General features: G+C 41.7%; 2 protein-coding genes across 5 annotated transcripts in view; one reads left to right on the plus strand and one right to left on the minus strand.

Moving 5' to 3' along the window:
* The window catches only part of UCHL5 (ubiquitin C-terminal hydrolase L5), a 52,224-nt gene extending 43,595 nt beyond the window's left edge, over positions 1-8,629 (minus strand). The window contains exon 1 of one of the 2 annotated variants that reach the window (XM_060091441.1): positions 8,439-8,629. In XM_060091441.1, the coding sequence (XP_059947424.1) occupies positions 8,439-8,514 (76 nt within the window). In that variant the 5' untranslated portion in view covers positions 8,515-8,629. The remainder of the gene's footprint in view (positions 1-8,438) is intronic. The other variant, XM_060091442.1, reaches the window with a different exon arrangement.
* A 229-nt stretch (positions 8,630-8,858) lies between these two features.
* The window catches only part of RO60 (Ro60, Y RNA binding protein), a 32,703-nt gene continuing 23,303 nt past the window's right edge, over positions 8,859-18,258 (plus strand). For 2 of the 3 annotated variants that reach the window (XM_060091437.1, XM_060091438.1), the window contains exon 1: positions 8,924-9,012. The gene's annotated coding sequence lies outside the window, so the exon portion shown is untranslated. Of the gene's footprint in view, positions 9,013-18,258 lie in introns of all 3 variants that reach the window. The other variant, XM_060091440.1, reaches the window with a different exon arrangement.

Raw genomic sequence — 18,258 nt, forward strand, 5'->3', positions numbered from 1 at the left:
AGCTCACAGTCAAATCCTAGTCCTACCTTTACTATTTCCTAATTATTACAGTGGGAGTATATTCCTTTGACAACTTTAAAAAGTTTCAAGATTTATTTTCACTGGAACACCACCCCATGGCTACTTCTCAGTCTCCCTCAATCTCTGGCTCCTCTTCATCCACTCCCTTCACCAGCTGCTATGCTTCCACAACTCTGCCCACAGCCCCCTTTTTTCCTTACTGTACACTTTATTTTTAAAGTGGTAATAGGGGCTTCCCTGGTGGCGCAGTGGCTGAGAATCCGCCTGCCAATGCAGGGGACACGGGCTCAAGCCCTGGTCCGGGAAGATCCCACATGCCGCGGAGCAACTAAGCTTGTGTGCCACAACTACTGAGCCTGCGCTCTAGAGCCCACAAGCCAAAACTACTGACGCCCGCATGCCTAGAGCCTGTGCTCCGCAACGAGAAGCCACCACAATGAGAAGCCCGTGCACCGCAACGAAGAGTAGCCCCCGCTCGCTGCAACTAGAGAAAGCCTGCACACAGCAACAAAGACCCAACGCAGCCAAAAATAAATAATAAAATTAAATAAATTAAATAAATTAAAAAATAAATAAAGTGGTAATAAATAGCTACCACTTAACAGTGAATTTCAGAACACTATTTAGTTCTGACCCTTTTCCTAAATTCCAATTCTATATTTTAAAATTTTAATTTAATATCAACTACATCAGAGTCCCCCAAATATGTTCTACAACAGTGGTTCTCAACCAGGATGATTTTTTTTATGCCTCTGCACCCCCCACCCCAGCCAGGGAACATCTCAAAATGTCTGAAGACATTTTTACTGTCACTACTGTTACTTGGCGGGGGGGAGGTAACATCTAGTAGGTAGAGGCCAGAGATACTGAACATCCTACATTGCACAGAATAGCCCCTGACAACACAGAATTATCTGCCCCAAAGCGTCAAGACAAAAGGGATTATCGGGCCCAAAGTGTCTAATCCCTGCAAGGCGAGCCAAGAGTACCAAGGTCGAGAACTGTGCTCTAGTAGTTCACATGGTAGTAATGGTGTACTGGTTAAGAGCCTGGCCTCCAAACTGCCAAGGTTTGAACCATGGCTCCTCCATTTACCGGCTGTATGACCACTGAAGCTCTCTGTTCCCCATACTCATAGAGCTGTTGTGAGAAATAAATGAGATAACTTACTATCTCATAAGGTAATTTATTATGCATGAGATACATTTAATACAATGCCTCGGCACACTTTAAGGATCCATTAAATGTCAGGTAGCATTATGATCACAACAGAAAAAAAAACAGCCGTATTTACCAGTAACTACAATGTGTAAAGTGCTTTGAGTGCATTTTCTCTAATCCCTGCAAGGAAGGTATTATATGGAAGAGGCTTAGGGATGCTAGGTGTCTTATCTAAATTCACTACAACTAATATATGCCAAAAAGTTAATTAAAACTCATGTCTGGTTCCAAAGTCTGGGCACTTTCTATTGTTCCAGATTATTTTCAAGTGAGTGCTGGAGAAACCTTTAGATCACATGCAAAAATCTGTGGTTTTTTTTTTTTTTTTTTTTTGCGGTATGCGGGCCTCTCACTGTTGTGGCCTCCCCCGTTGCGGAGCACAGGCTCCGGACGCGCAGGCTCCGGACGCGCAGGCTCAGCGGCCATGGCTCACGGGCCCAGCCGCTCCGCGGCACATGGGATCCTCCCAGACCGGGGCACGAACCCGTATCCCCTGCATCGGCAGGCGGACTCTCAACCACTTGCGCCACCAGGGAGGCCCAAAAATCTGTGGTTTAAAAAAAAAAAATACTGGACCAACCAACTATGTGACTTTGGCATTCATACCATTCAGTACCTCAATTTGCTCTGCTTAGCAAATATCTATTAGCTCCCACCCAAGCATTAAGGATACAGGTACAAGGAGAGTTACTTTGTTATTTGTAGTAGAGAAGAACTAGAGACAACCTGAATGTCTAGAACAGGTTGCTAGACGTCCACATACATTAAGTTGGGAAAAAAAGCTTGTTTAAGTGTGAACCTGTATTTATACGTGTATCAAGAAAGGGCACCAAAGAACACTAATGCGCTTGTTAACATTGGTTATGCTATTGGAAATCAACTGTAAAAAGGCCAAACGTTAAAACATTGCACATATCATACAAAAACACAACAAAAGCCACTGAATTAAAAGAGTCCCAAAATCTTCTGCAAAGGTATAATTTCAAGTGGTGACACTGTTTAAATAGCCTTATGTTAGACACATACACATCTCTGTGTAAGGAAAACATAGTACTTAACTGTTAGCATCTATCTCCTTATATACATTCAATTCTAATAATCCCCTTGTGTACATTCGATTTCAAATAATGCATGGTATAATGGAAAGAGAAATAAGCAATGATTCAAGAGAACTGGGCTGTAATCCTAGCACTGCCTTTAAGTTCTTTACCTTGAGTGAGAACATGTCTTTGAGCCTCACTTTCCTCATGTTTAAAACAAGAATACTACCTGCTTCATCCAATCCACACAATTCTTGTGAGGTATATGTTCTCAAGTACCAAACACAAAGAATCACCATGCTGATTCCTCTAATATATATTAAGTAAAAAGTTGAGTGGGGTGGGGGGTAGGCTTTAAAAAGTTAACGATTCACTGGTATTTAACAAATACATTCAGCCCTCTGTATCCAACGGGTTCTGGGTCCGCGGAATCAACCAACCACAGGTTGAAAGTATGTGCCAAGCATGGTATTAGGCCCTAGCAAGGACAGGAAATAATAAACTATTTTAACAACACTTAAGAACTTCAACCTAGTAGGAAACAAGCTCATATAACTCAAAGGCAGTGCAGTCTGCATATTTTGCATATAAAAGGTACACGGGATGCCTTCTGGAAGTTAAGAGGTAGCCAACTATCCTGGCTGATCAGAAAAAATTTTAATGTATAGTTAAACTGGGGGACTTCCCTGGCGGTCCAGTGGGTAAGACTCCCTGCTTCCAACGCAAGGGGCTCTCGGGTTTGAACCCTAGTCAGGGAATTAAGAACCCACATGCCGCGCGGCCAAAAAAATTAAATAAATAATTTTAAAATAGTTGAACTGGGTCTTAAATAGGACGACCAAATAATCTGTCAAACCAGAACACTGCTTTTATTAAATTGATTTTACTTACTAGGACATTAAATAAATGTTTAAATTAAACTGTTTTACAATATTTGTATCTTGACTAACACATCTGTATTATAGCACTGGTAGCTCCATAAAACAGTCTATTCAAAAACCAATTCTAAAAGTAATTTTCTTAACGATATACCTGGAGTCTTTCTCCCCAAGAAAAATACTCCGGTGAGGCTCTCCCAATCCGTTGCCAGTGCCTTAAACTTAGTTGACTGGTAGGGATGCTATCTTGCAACACACAGTTCTGACAACATTGATTGCCAGTCCCCTAACCGTATCAACAGGTCTACCAGAAGCAGCAGGTGTGGGCCCAGCTTCTGCACCTCCCATGAAAAACGGCCCTTGATATCTTCCCCAACCCCATTTTCAGTTATTTCATGGCACAGACAAATGTCATTTAGCCGGTGATGTGACCAAATAGGAAAAACCGCATTGTCAGCTCTTAGGCAATCTCTCCAAAAATGAGGACTAGACTCAATTATGTGAAATGAACAGGGAGCCCTAAGTTGGAGGCACTGTTAACTTGTACAGTGTAATAAGAAGGTTCCATTTTGGAGGCCCCAACGATTATAATCAACACTTGCTTCCAAGCGTACCATGTGCTCATAACTATACTTTTATTTCTTGTGTGAATGCCTATACTTTTAATTAATGCCAGGCATTAACTCGCCTCTCTCCCCAAAACAAGGTGACATGCACCTTACAAGTGTCTGAAACAGACTTTCACGTAAAGGAAACACCACATTGGCTCTAAGTCACTCAGATCTGCCTCAGCTCAGGGGCCTGAGTTGTTGTGGGTGATGGAATTCTTCTAGACTTCTTCCCTGCAGACCCAGGCAGAGTCTGCGCAATCACGAATACACCCTGCTATACCTGAGTTAATGCCTTAAGCTAAGAGGAAAGGTTGATACAAAGACTTGAAAAAGTCACCTGGCTCCCTAACAAAAACACTCCAAGAGATAAACAGATTTGGTACCAGCCCTGCAGGTCAGGTCAGATTAATCAGAGTAGCTGAGGGAATGGCATATTTGGTATAGAAAGAAAGGATGGGTTTTGTTGGTTGACAGTTCTCAATGGGTTTCTACTGTTACTGCTTGTCTTCTGAGAGGAATTACTAGATTTGTTCAAAACTGTCTTTTCAAGGATGTCAAAATAGTAAACAGACTTGAAAGGTAAAGATGTTTTCTCCCTCTGGGGCAGAGGGAAGACTTATTGCTGTCTATAATAATAGTATCTCCCTAGAGCTAAAGGTTGAGCAAGTTTGCTAGCAGCCTCTTTTAACATTGGGAGCTCCCTAAGGTTGGGGGTTTCTCAGCTATGACAGAAACTCATGCATACAGCATCTACCTCCACTTCTATGGACTTAAAGGACAAGGGAACCAATGCAAACATGAATCTCCTGTTGCCTACTGTGCCAAGAGTAATACAATCCTTTAGCTGTAAAGCTGAAGTTGTCAGCCAGCATCTATAAAATAGTGGCAGGCCCATTTGTCAGCTGGCAAGCAGGGTAAAATCTAACATTTCATAATTCTTTAACAGATGCTGGATTTTCTCAAATGCTTTTTGCAATTATTGAGATAATCTAATCGTATGGTTTTTCTTGTTTAGTTTAATATGGTGTAAATCTCAAATGTTAAAACCAACCCAGAATTCCTGGGATAGACCCCTCTCAGTCATGATATATTGTTTATTTAATATATTGTTGGATTTGATTTGCTAATATTTTGTTTAGAACTTCTGCATCTATGTTGATGATGGCTATGGGTCTGCAGTTTCCTTTTCTTATAATGTCTTTGTCTGGTTTGGGTGTTAGGATAATGCTGACCTTCATAAAATGAGTTGGGGAGTACTTCCTCCTCTCCAATGTCTTTGGAAAAGCTTGTGTAGAAATGGTATTACTTATCCCTTAAATACTTGACAGAATTTATTAGTGAAGCCATTTTGGCTAGAGTTTTCTTTGTGGGAAAATTTTAAATTACAATTTCAATTTATTTAATACACATAAGGCTATACCGTTTATTTATTACCCCTTGAGTGAACTTTGGTAATTTGCGTCTTTAAAGGAATCTGGACTTGTCATCCAAGTTGTCAAATTTACTTGCATAAATATTAAAATATTCACTTATCCTTTTAATATCTGTAGAATCTGGGACTTCCCTGGTGGTGCAGTGGTTAAGAATCCTCCTGCCAACGCAGGGGACATGGGCTCGATCCGTGGTCAAGGAAGATCCCACGTGCCACCGAGCAACTAAGCCCGTGAGCCACAACTACTGAGCCTATGATCTAGAGCCCATGAGCCACAACTACTGAGCCCACGTGCCACAACTATTGAAGCCCTCACGCCCTGAGCCTGTGCTCCGCAACAAGAGAAGCCACTGCAATGAGAAGCCTGCGCACTGCAACAAAGAGTAGCCCACACTCGCCGCAACTAGAGAAAGCCCACACGCAGCAACGAAGACCCAATGCAGCAAAAAAATAACTATTTAATTTTTTTAAAAAATCTGTAGAATCTGTAGTGATATCATCTCTCTTATTCCTGATACTGGTCATCTGTCTCCTCTCTTTCTCCTGATCAGTCTGACTAGAGATTTATGCATTTTATTGATCTTTGAGAAACCAGCTTTTGGTTTCATTGACTTTCTCCACTATTTTTCTCTTTTCTGTCTTACTAATTTCAACTCTGATCTCTATTACTTCCTTTTATCTGCTTACTTTAGGTTTAATTTACTCACCTTTTTCTAGTTTCTTGAAAGGAAAGCTGAGGTCACTGATTTGTTGTAGTAAATCTAGTCCCTGTTACTCTATCTTGGCTGGAAGCAGAAATATACAGCCTCTATTTTTAATTAGTAGACTATCCTAGTTTGTTTTGCTGCATTTATGAATTATGTATGCATTGTACCAATTAAAAGTATATTTCTGCTCCATCAGTTTCTTAATTTAATGAGAACTTTGTTCTACCATGACGTTATATTCCACCAAAAATTTTATTTAATATATTCACTGAACTCACAAATAATTTCCCCTTCAATGAAGAAACTTAAATCTACAATAGCATTCATAATACAATAAGATGTTTCACTTTTGAAAGAATAAACTTCCAAAGGTTTTTTTTTTTTTTTTTTGCAGTACGCGGGCCTCTCACTGTTGTGGCCTCTCCCGTTGCGGAGCACAGGCTCCGGACGCGCAGGCTCAGCGGCCACGGCCCACGGGCCCAGCCGCTCCGCGGCATGTGGGATCTTCCCGGACTAGGGCACGAACAGGTGTCCCTTGCATCGGCAGGCGGACTCTCAACCACTGCGCCACCAGGGAAGCCCCCAAAGGTTTTTTAAATCCATGAACTGAACGAGGAAAAAAGAAAATGACTGGAATAAACTCAGTCTCTTTGAAGCATCTGATGGTGATATACAACTACCATCATTTAACTTTTTGCAAAGTTCTTCTTCTGCTAATTAAACCAGTCTAATAACTACAGTGTCAGTTTTCATTTGCACGGGCATGGCAGTCTCTTAGGCATGCTTTTATTTAAATCATTTTCAATTCCAAGTTTTCTGCACGCATGAAATTGGAGCAAAAGCTGTTAACAGAATGGACTAATTTTAAAATAAACAAATTTGCCTGATACAACGTTTCTTAAGGTTAACTCTAACATGTCATAATAGTTAAGGTTTTGAAGGTCAAGTTTACGGCTAAAACCTGCAGACATCTCAAACGCAGTGTATGTCCAAAGCTGAACCCACTTTCTTGTCCATCAAGCCTACTCTTCTCTTGTCCTTGTACTTCACCAGTCTCCCAAGCTAGAAACTAGAGTCACTGTCACCTCTTTTTCCCTACATCCCAGCAGGTAACAGTCCTGTGGATTTAAATATACCCAAAATTACTGAATCTGCCTCCTGCTCTCCAAATCACTACTTTATGTGTGGAGCCAATCATCTTAAATTCTGACCATTTTAAGAGGCTTCTAGCTTCTCTTACTTCATTCCAATCTACCCTGCACACTACAAGTAGTAAATCTTTTTAAATTATAAAAATATCATTTCAGCCTTGAAGTATCTTTGACAGTTCAGTCCCCAGGGACTACAGGGCAATCCACACTACACAACATGACACACAATCTGGCCTGTTTATCTTTTCAGTTTCGGATTGAAATACTCCTGAAGTCTGTTACATTATGTTTTAGTCACTTTCCCAGCTGTTCCCTAACTCGTATACTTTACCACCGCTACTGTTGATGCCTTTCCTTCTGCCTGTGCTCTTCCACGACCTGTGTGTACCTACTCTAATGTAGCAATTAATACGCCATATTATAATTTGCTTGTCAGTTCTTTAAAACAGCAGTCATGCTTTATTCACATTAAAAATATCCAAACCCTACCAATGTGTCAGACATAGCAGGTAAACAATATATGCCCGATACATGATATCCAAACAGTCAGCTACTTACAACAAACAGTTATCTGTATCAATGTTGAATTTCCACCTCAAGTACAAGTTTTAACATAAGAGCTAAAATTAATACTTGAGAAAATGTAACAGATAAAAATAAACTTACTGCCAAAGAAGAGCTGCAGGGACAGGGAAGGCTACAAAGTCAAATATGTTGGTTACTTAGGACCAGAGATAAGGAACAGAGTCAGAAAGAAATTAGAGGCAAGCATGTGGCCTCTGGAGCACTAGCTGGAGAAAGCACACTTCCCCGGAGGCCACAAAATGAGCAGAACGAGCGAGGTGGTCCGTGTGTCCCACGCGGCCAGCCTGTGCGGACGATCGCAGGGCTGGTCACACACTCGAGGGGTTCTGCTCCGAATAACTCGAATGTCAGGTTCCGGGGCGGCTTGGGCCTTGGACACCCCACCCTTGACAAGGCGCACCCGACTTTTCCTGTAGCACCGATGGCCTGAGACACGTACCTGGGCACCCCTGCCCGGAATGGGGGCGCCCCGTGGTGGAAAGGGAAGAATCGGTACGTAAAGGGAGGTGTGGGAACCGGGGCGGGGGCTCAGGTCAGCGAAGCTAGTACTGGAGCGCCGAGTCCCGGGGACACGCTCCTGCCCTCGCCGTGTGGCTCTCAGATCACCACGGAAACGCGACTGGCCGGGACCAAGGAGGGACCGGAGCCCTGCCTTTCCCCCTCCCCGACTCCAGGGTTAGAGAGTCGCCTCCCTTCAGACGCTGGGCGGCGGCGGCCGCAGGGAAGCACTCCGTGCCCACCTCAGGCCTCCTCCCGTGACCCCCGGCCCAGGACGGTCCCCTTGGCTCTCACCGAATCCTTTAATGAGCTCGGTGAAGACCCCGGGGTCGCTTTCCATGAGGCACCACTCCCCAGCATTGCCCGTCATGGCCCCGGCCACACGCCGCCCCGCTCCACCTCCGGCTCCGGCACCCCCCTCCCAATCCAGCCGCCTCAGGCCACTGAGCTCTGCAAACCCGCCGCTGGCTCGTCAACCTCACGTCACCCCGCCTACTTCCCGACAGCCTCCGGGCGCCGTCACCTGCAGCGCGACAGAGCGCGGGAGGACGCTCTAGCCACCCAAGAGACGGCGAAACTCTTTCTGGGCCGCGCAGGACCCGGAGCCGATTCAGAGGGGCCAGGGCCGCCGAGAAAGGGCGGGATTTGGGGCGCCGGAGGAGGGAACATCCGGGACTCTCGCCAGTCTGGGCGGGGGCGGGGCAGCCCGGGGGGCGGGGCTCGTTCCCGGGAGCCGAACCGGGAGACCCGGGCGGCGGAGTCGGAGCAGGCGCCACCCCTGAGGCTGACGCGCGTCGTTTTTCGGCGGCGTGGCGCAGCGCTTCTCCCGGTGGCGCGGCGGCTTCGGAGGGTCGGCCGCCGGGCACAGGTGAGGACACCGCGGGCGGCCGGCTGGCCGGGGCCCTTTGTGCGGTCTGAGCGGCGCCGGGGACGCGCAAGGTCCGGCCGGTCCTCCGTGGCCCTCACCCCGCATCCCCGCGGCCGCGGCCGGAGCAGATGCTGCGCCGACCCGTCTCCCGCCCCGCCTCCGTGCCCTGCCGGCCTGGGTGGCTGGACCGACACCTCTGCTGGGCCGGGCCCCTCCCGAAGCCGGGGTCGCTCCCGCTTGTACTTGCGGAGCTTCCCGCAGGCCGGCGTCCCAGGGGCCCGCTTTCCTCCTCCCCCTCCTTCTCCTCCTCCTTTTCCTCCTCCCGCCGCTGCTGCGCCGAGAGGCGTTGCCCGGCCTCTGGGCTTCGGGAAGAAGGATCTTTGTGAGAAGACCGAGGACGAATTTGTCCTGGAGGGAATGACGAGGGACAGGAGAAGACCCTTCCTGTCGTCGGTGGGGCTGATAGACAAGTGTAAAGGGGCGCGATGCTTCCAAGGCACATGAGGTTGAAAAATGCAGTGTGTTAATCTGAAAATATCTGTAATGGTCCTAAGACCAAAAGATGTGTTAAACCAAAAATGGCTGTCTTCACTAAATCACGAAGCCTCATTCACCAGGCCCTTGCAGAATAGTAATGTTAAAACTGAAATCTTTCAGAGTAGTAGTGTTTATGCATCACTCTTTAAAGCTCTGACTTCCAAGAAGGGCCCTTGGCTTCCAGAAAAAAAAAAAAAAAAAAGCTTTACTTGGTAAAACTCGGATTCTTTGCTTCTCAAGCAGGAGGACCTGTGCCCTGGAATAAGGGAACCTTGTCCTGCAGGACTGTGTGAAGCTACGAAATAAACATACATTTTACTGAGAAAAACAGCGGTACAGCTTTTATATGAAAACAACCGTGGTTATATTATGGAGTAGAAGCCAAAATTTTTGTCAGGGGTTAGATTAAAAAAAAATTTTTTTTTTGGAAACTTTCTTGAAGTTTGTCCCTGGGAGACTGTGTCTTCAAGCTGGTGGGGGGCGGGAGAGGTATCTGTTCTGTTAAATATACTTAAATGGGAAAGCCTGTGAGGCACAGGAGTCTAGCCTTATCTCCTTACGAACGATGCCTAGAATGAGTGTCATCAGAGCCCAAAGCTGTTTGCAGGAATTTGCCGTATTTTCTTAATCTGCAGTATTGCTGTGAACTTGAAAATGTTTTTGGTGCTAAGTAACTATTGAATACATCAAAACTAACATTTGATACCCAAGTGAACATGGTGCCTATTGTAGAAAGACCAAACTGAAAGTTTAGCCCTTGAAACAACTTATAAGTAATCAGAATGGGGGGGGGTGTCAAATTTCTTTAATTATGTTGTTAACATTTAATCCTAAGAGGTCACCTAAAAATCCAGATTTCTGAGTTTTTGAGAAAAATGAGAAGGTCTGGCAATATGAGGCCCAAACTACATGACGACCAGTTGGCTGAAAGGTGTGTGCCTTCAGGATGTCATGCTCTCATGTCTGCTCCAGTTCCTTGCCACTTTTTATTGCATCACCCTAGACTTGATTCGCTCATGTCCATTACCAGTCTGAGTGATACAGCTATCTGAATTTGTGACCCCCGTGTTTGCAGTATTGTTTCTTTCAAACTGTCTTGCTCTCATAGATGTAAGTCAGCTTTGACTCCATTTAAAAAGGAATAAGCTGCAAACTTGTTTGACCTCTTGGGATGAAAGGGAGCCTTTTCAAGTGACAAATGATCAGGAGACTTGGGAAAGGTATTTAGATGTGTACATTCAAGAAGAATGTAGGAATCCTTAGAAGTAATATATTATTAGCACTGTTAAACCTTACTATAGATGTTCTAGTTCCAGCGAATAAGAAGCAGAACTAGTGTTATTGCGTACTGTGTATTACTGCCATTCACTGGTTTTGCATTCAAAATTAGGAAAAAGAGGAGTGGGCAATGTATAAAATATCCACAACCAATTTCAGAGTGTGGCCGTGCTTTTCATGATATTGTGATCTGTTTGATTTCCTCTCAAAGTTTTGATTTATAGACGTTTAATACAACTTTAGCTGTATTACATTTCCTTGGAGGGGTGTTGCTTTAAGAGCACCGAATAAGTCAGGCCAACTGAAAGAAGAATTAACTATGTTTTGTTTGTTTGTTAATCTGGATTTACAACACTTGATTATTCAGGAGTGGATTAACTGATGACCAGGCTTTGACCTCGCTCACTGCCCAACTGCCTTCTAAACCACTGACACTGGAGCTTAAGGTTTGAGAAGGGGGATGATAACATTTGGGGAAGGAAGAAATTAAGGTCCTGTATATGTATGTCTGTGTGTATCTCAAATTTCTTTCTAAAGACAAATATAAAAAATGTAGGGTTAAATATCACTTAAATGCTTATCTATTTAAATAACTTTTCAAATATATTTCACCTAGCCAATTTAAAATTTTTTTAATAACAGATTTTTGAGATAGAATTCACACTTCACATTCAGTGGGTTTTAGTATATTCACAGAGCTGTGTAACCATCACCACTATCTAATTTCAGAACATTTTCATCACCCCTAAAGAAACCCCTTACCTCTTTGGAGAACAATCTAGCAGGCCTTCAAAAGGTTAAATATAGAGATATTATATGACGCAACATTTTACATTCCACTAGCAGTATATGAAGGTTCTAATTTCTCCAAATCCTTGCCAACACTTATTATTGTCATTTTGATTATTGCCATTCTACTAGGTGTGAAGTGGTATCTCATTGCAGTTTTGATTTGCATTTCCCTGATGACCAATGATATTCAGCATCCATTTTTGTGTTTGTTGGCCATTTGTATACCTTCTTTGAAGGCATACCTATATAGGTTCTTTGCCTATTTTTTAACTGGGTTATTTATCATTTTATTATTTAGTTATGAGTTCTTTATATATTATAGACACAAATTCCTTATCATACGTATGATTTGCAACTATTTTCTCCCATTCCATGGGATGTCTTTTTTGCTTGCTTTGTGGTGTCTTTTGAAACACAGTTTTAAATTCTGATGAAGTCCAGTCTATCGGTTTTTTTCTTTTGTCACTTACACCTTTGGTGTCTGTATTTTGAGATCAACTCAGTTCAGTTCCAGAGTTAGCATCAGATCCCCCAAGTGAAAGGGCAGGATCCCAAACAGATTGCCCTTACTTCAGACAACAGCTTCAAATAAGGTCCCAGTCCACCCAACTAGGCTTCCCACAATGCGCTCAGGGTCAATAATTCACTACAATGACTCAACTCCCTAAAAGCACTCTCCTTATGATTACAGTTTTATTATAAAGGATACAACTCAGGAACAGCCAAATGGAAGACACACTCAGGCCAAAATCTGGAGGCAGTGGAGGGATTCCTTCTGTTTGTAAAATCCTGGCACATTGCCGTCCCAGCACATCAGTGTTCACCAACTGGGAGTCTCTCCTGAACTTTTTTTTTTTTTTAAGATTTATTTATTATTTTTTTATTTTATTTATTTTTGGCTGCGTCGGGTCTTAGTTGCGGCATGTGGGATCCTCATTGAGGCATGCGGATCTTTCGTTGGGGCGCGTGGGCTCTTCATTGTGGCGCTCAGACCTCTCTAGTTGTGGCGTGTGGGTTTTCTCTCTCTAGTTGTGGCCTGTGGGTTCCAGAGCGAGTGGGCTCTGTAGTTTGCGGCACTGGGGCTCAGTAGTTGTGGCGTGCAGGCTTAGTTGCCCCACAGCATGAGGGATCTTAGTTACGTGACCAGGGATCAAACCCGTGTCTCTTACATTGCAAGGTGGATTCTTTACCAGTGGACCACCAGGGAAGTCCCTCCGCTCGCTGTACTTTGATGTCCAGAGTTTGTATATGGGGTTTCATGACTAGGCATGATTGATTAATTCATTGACCCTGTGGTTGAGGTCAGTCACCTGCCTTCCTTCCCTCCTGGGAGGTTGATCTGGCCTAAAGTTCCAACCTTCTAATCAGATGATTGGTCTTTATGGTGACCCCCAACTGGAAGCAATCCAAAGACCCAGGATGAGTCACCTCATTAGCATAACAAAGACACTCCCATCGATCAGGATATTCCAAGGTTTTTTTTTTATTAACTCTTTTTAAATTGAATAAAAGATTCTTTAAATTCTATAGTGCTTCACAGTTTCCAGAAGTTTCACAATATGATTTCATATAATCCCATAATAACCCTTTTTTTAATCCTCTACTGCTATATTTCCCCTTCCCTCTTCCTTCTCCCCTCTGTAACCACTAATTTGTTCTCTGTATCTGTGAGTCTGCTTCTTTTTTGTTTTATTCACCAGTTTGTTGTATTTTTTAGATTCTGCATGTAAGTGATACCATACAGTATTTGTCTCTCTCTGTCTGACTTATTTCACTTAGCATAATGCCCTCCAGGTCCATCCATGTTGCTGCAAATGGCAAAATTTCATTCTTTTTTATAACTGAGTAGTATTCCATTGTATATGCATATACTACATCTTATTTATTCATTCATCTGTTGATGGACACTGAGGTTGCTTCCATACCTTGGCAATTGTAAGTAACGCTGCTATGAACATTGGGTGCATGTATCTTTTCAAGTTAGTGTTTTTGTTTTTTTCGGATATAAACCCAAAGTGGTGTGTGAAGCCCTGTGAGAGCCATGGACAAAAATCAGATATTCTTCTGTTTTCTTTTTTTTTATACAATTTTTAAAGGTTACACTCCATTTGTAGTTATTACAAAATATTGGCAATATTTCCCGTGCTGTACTCTACATCCTTGTAGCCTATTTTACACGGAGTAGTCTGTACCTCCCACAGAAACCAGATATGCTTTATTATACCACTGTGTCTTATCACCTAGCCAATTTTAAAGTTAATTTGTATTTCAGCGCTCAGTGACAAAGAGAGCAGCTTGGAACATGCTGCCATTCTGTTTTTTTATATTTCACTCTCAAAATTTGACTCAGGTAAATCTACATAAGCAAGTAGAGAGGTGCCATAACTGTTAATGATGTGATCTGATCCACAGTTTTATGTTGCACTCTGGAAAGTATGTTCACAGAAGCATATGAAAAGGTGAAAATTTCTCCTGCAGAAGTATCGAAAGGGTGTGTGGTCAGGGTTGTCCGTAATAAAATATAACATGCAAGGGAAGATTCCGTTGGTACAGCTATGAATAAATAATTCATTTCTTATAGTAGGGATTACAAGGATTACATTTAGGGATTTCTTTTTTAGGCATCCTCTCTAGATTTAAAAGTTCATTTTTCTGCTTGCTTTACAAAAGATACTTGAAGACCTAATATTAAACATATTAGAAGAACTTACAGAGAAATACTGTTCTCAGGTGACATTTTTACTCAGTACTCATTACTTTTTCTTTGTAACTTTTTCATGTTTTATTTTTCTTAATTGTATTTCTATAACCTGCATATAGTACATTAATTATTTTATCCAGATTACAGAATTTATGTTAAAGGCTTGAATTATGTTTTTAATTGCATGCATTGAGGCTTCTTTTCTTTTCTTTTCTTTTTTTTTATATTTAAGTAGATATTTTATTTCAGTTTTATGGCAGGCTATGTGACAAGTGCTATTCTCTTTTTACAGAAAAGAAATTGAGTTTCAGGGAACTAAAAAAACTGACCAAAAAATAAGTGAAGCATTTAACAGTATATATTTAGAAATATTAAAGCATTAGAATTATACATTACTTGAATAAAAATGTTTATTTCAAATGAGGAGAGTATTTTTCCTCATATTTTGCCCAAAGAAAATAAACCACTATTATAGCCATCCAACTCAGAAAACATCACCAAAACTGGTAAAAAGTTTCCAATATCAGCAATCTATTGAAAATTAGTGGGTTATGAAACCACTTTTCAAACTTTTATGTAAAGTTTACTACAACATAACAAATATATGCATTACAAAAATAATAAGTGAAATATACAACCATTCCCAGAAATATACAATGAGAGTAGCCTCATGCAAACAACCAGCTAGGAACTCTGGTCCTCATTCCAACAGCTCAAAAGAAATGAAATCTGCCAACACCATGCGAACTTGGAAATGGGTCCTGCCACAACCAGGTCTTCAGCTGATGCTCCCAACCCTGGTTGACACCTTGACTGCAACTCCCTTACGTTTGGTAGTGTGTATATGTCCATGCCGCTCTTTCACTTTGTCACAGCTTACCCTTCCCCCTCCCCATATCCTCAAGTCCATTCTCTAGTAGGTCTGTGTCTTTATTCCTGTTTTACCCCTATGTTCTTCATGACATTTTTTTTTCTTAAATTCCATATATATGTGTCAGCATACAGTATTTGTCTTTCTCTTTCTGACTTACTTCACTCTGTATGACAGACTCTAGGTCCATCCACCTCATTACAAATAGCTCAGTTTCATTTCTTTTTATGGCTGAGTAATATTCCATTGTATATATGTGCCACATCTTCTTTACCCATTCATCCGATGATGGACACTTAGGTTGTTTCCAGCTCCGGGCTATTGTGAATAGGGCTGCTATGAACATTTTGGTACATGTCTCTTTTTGAATTATGGTTTTCTCAGGGTATATGCCCAGTAGTGGGATTGCTGGGTCATATGGTAGTTCTATTTGTAGTTTTTTAAGGAACCTCCATACCGTTCTCCATAGCGGCTGTACCAATTCACATTCCCACCAGCAGTGCAAGAGTGTTCCCTTTTTTCCACACCCTCTCCAGCATTTATTGTTTCTAGATTTTTTGATGATGGCCATTCTGACTGGTGTGAGATGATATCTCATTGTAGTTTTGATTTGCATTTCTCTAATGAGTAAAGATGTTGAGCATCCTTTCATGTGTTTGTTGGCAGTCTGTATATCTTCTGTGGAGAAATGTCTATTTAGGTCTTCTGCCCATTTTTGGATTGGGTTGTTTGTTTTTTTGTTATTGAGCTGCATGAGCTGCTTATAAATTTTGGAGATTAATCCTTTGTCAGTTGCTTCATTTGCAAATATTTTCTCCCATTCTGAGGGTTGTCTTTTGGTCTTGTTTATGGTTTCCTTTGCTGTGCAAAAGCTTTGAAGTTTCATTAGGTCCCATGTGTTTATTTTCGTCTTTATTTCCATTTCTCTAGGAGGTGGGTCAAAAAGGATCTTGCTGTGATTTATGTCATAGAGTGTTCTGCCTATGTTTTCCTCTAAGAGTTTGATAGTGTCTGGCCTTACATTTAGGTCTTTAATCCATTTTGAGCTTATTTTTGTGTATGGTGTTAGGGAGTGATCGAATCTCATACTTTTACATGTCCCTATCCAGTTTTCCCAGCACCACTTATTGAAGAGACTGTCCTTTCTCCACTGTACATTCCTGCCTCCTTTATCAAAGATAAGGTGACCATATGTCCGTGGGTTTATCTCTGGGCTTTCTATCCTGTTCCATTGATCTATCTTTCTGTTTTTGTGCCAGTACCATACTGTCTTGATTACTGTAGCTTTGTAGTATAGTCTGAAGTCAGGGAGCCTGATTCCTCCAGCTCCATTTCTCGTTCTCAAGATTGCTTTGGCTATTCGGGGTCTTTTGTGTTTCCACACAAATTGTGAAATTTTTTGCTCTAGTTCTGTGAAAAATGCCAGTGGTAGTTTGATAGGGATTGCATTGAATCTGTAGATTGCTTTGGGTAGTAGAGTCATTTTCACAATGTTGATTCTTCCAATCCAAGAACATGGTACATCTCTCCATCTATTTGTATCATCTTTAATTTCTTTCATCAGTGTCTTATAATTTTCTGCATACAGGTCTTTTGTCTCCTTAGGTAGGTTTATTCCTAGATATTTTATTCTTTTTGTTGCAATGGTAAATGGGAGTGTTTCCTTGATTTCACTTTAAGATTTTTCATCATTAGTATATAGGAATGCCAGAGATTTCTGTGCATTAATTTTGTATCCTGCAACTTTACCAAATTCATTGATTAGCTCTAGTAGTTTTCTGGTAGCATCTTTAGGATTCTCTATGTATAGTATCATGTCATCTGCAAACAGTGACAGCTTTACTTCTTCTTTTCCGATTTGGATTCCTTTTATTTCCTTTTCTTCTCTGATTGCTGTGGCTAAAACTTCCAAAACTATGTTGAATAAGAGTGGTGAGAGTGGGCAACCTTGTCTTGTTCCTGATCTTAGTGGAAATGGTTTCAGTTTTTCACCATTGAGGACGATGCTGGCTGTGGGTTTGTCATATATGGCCTTTATTATGTTGAGGAAAGTTCCCTCTATGCCTACTTTCTGCAGGGTTTTTATCATAAATGGGTGTTGAATTTTGTCGAAAGCTTTCTCTGCATCTATTGAGATGATCATATGGTTTTTCTCCTTCAATTTGTTAATATGGTGTATCACGTTGATTGATTTGCGTATATTGAAGAATCCTTGCATTCCTGGAATAAACCCCACTTGATCATGGTGTATGATCCTTTTAATGTGCTGTTGGATTCTGTTTGCTAGTATTTTGTTGAGGATTTTTGCATCTATGTTCATCAGTGATATTGGCCTGTAGTTTTCTTTCTTTGTGACATCCTTGTCTGGTTTTGGTATCAAGGTGATGGTGGCCTCGTAGAATGAGTTTGGGAGTGTTCCTCCCTCTGCTATATTTTGGAAGAGTTTGAGAAGGATAGGTGTTAGCTCTTCTCTAAATGCTTGATAGAATTCACCTGTGAAGCCATCTGGTCCTGGGCTTTTGTTTGTTGGAAGATTTTTTATCACAGTTTCAATTTCAGTGCTTGTGATTGGTCTGTTTATATTTTCTATTTCTTCCTGATTCAGTCTTGGCAGGTTGTGCATTTCTAAGAATTTGTCCATTTCTTCCAGGTTGTCCATTTTATTGGCATAGAGTTGCTTGTAGTAATCTCTCATGATCTTTTGTATTTCTGCAGTGTCAGTTGTTACTTCTCCTTTTTCATTTCTAATTCTATTGATTTGAGTCTTCTCCCTTTTTTTCTTGATGAGTCTGGCTAATGGTTTATCAATTTTGTTTATCTTCTCAAAGAACCAGCTTTTAGTTTTATTGATCTTTGCTATCGTTTCCTTCATTTCTTTTTCATTTATTTCTGATCTGATTTTTATGATTTCTTTCCTTCTGCTAACTTTGGGATGTTTTTGTTCTTCTTTCTCTAATTGCTTTAGGTGCAAGGTTAGGTTGTTTATTCAAGATGTTTCCTGTTTCTTAAGGTGGGATTGTATTGCTATAAATTTCCCTCTTAGAACTGCTTTTGCTGCATCCCATAG

This window comes from Mesoplodon densirostris, chromosome 2, assembly GCF_025265405.1.
Source record: "Mesoplodon densirostris isolate mMesDen1 chromosome 2, mMesDen1 primary haplotype, whole genome shotgun sequence".
Taxonomy (NCBI): Eukaryota; Metazoa; Chordata; class Mammalia; order Artiodactyla; family Ziphiidae; genus Mesoplodon; species Mesoplodon densirostris.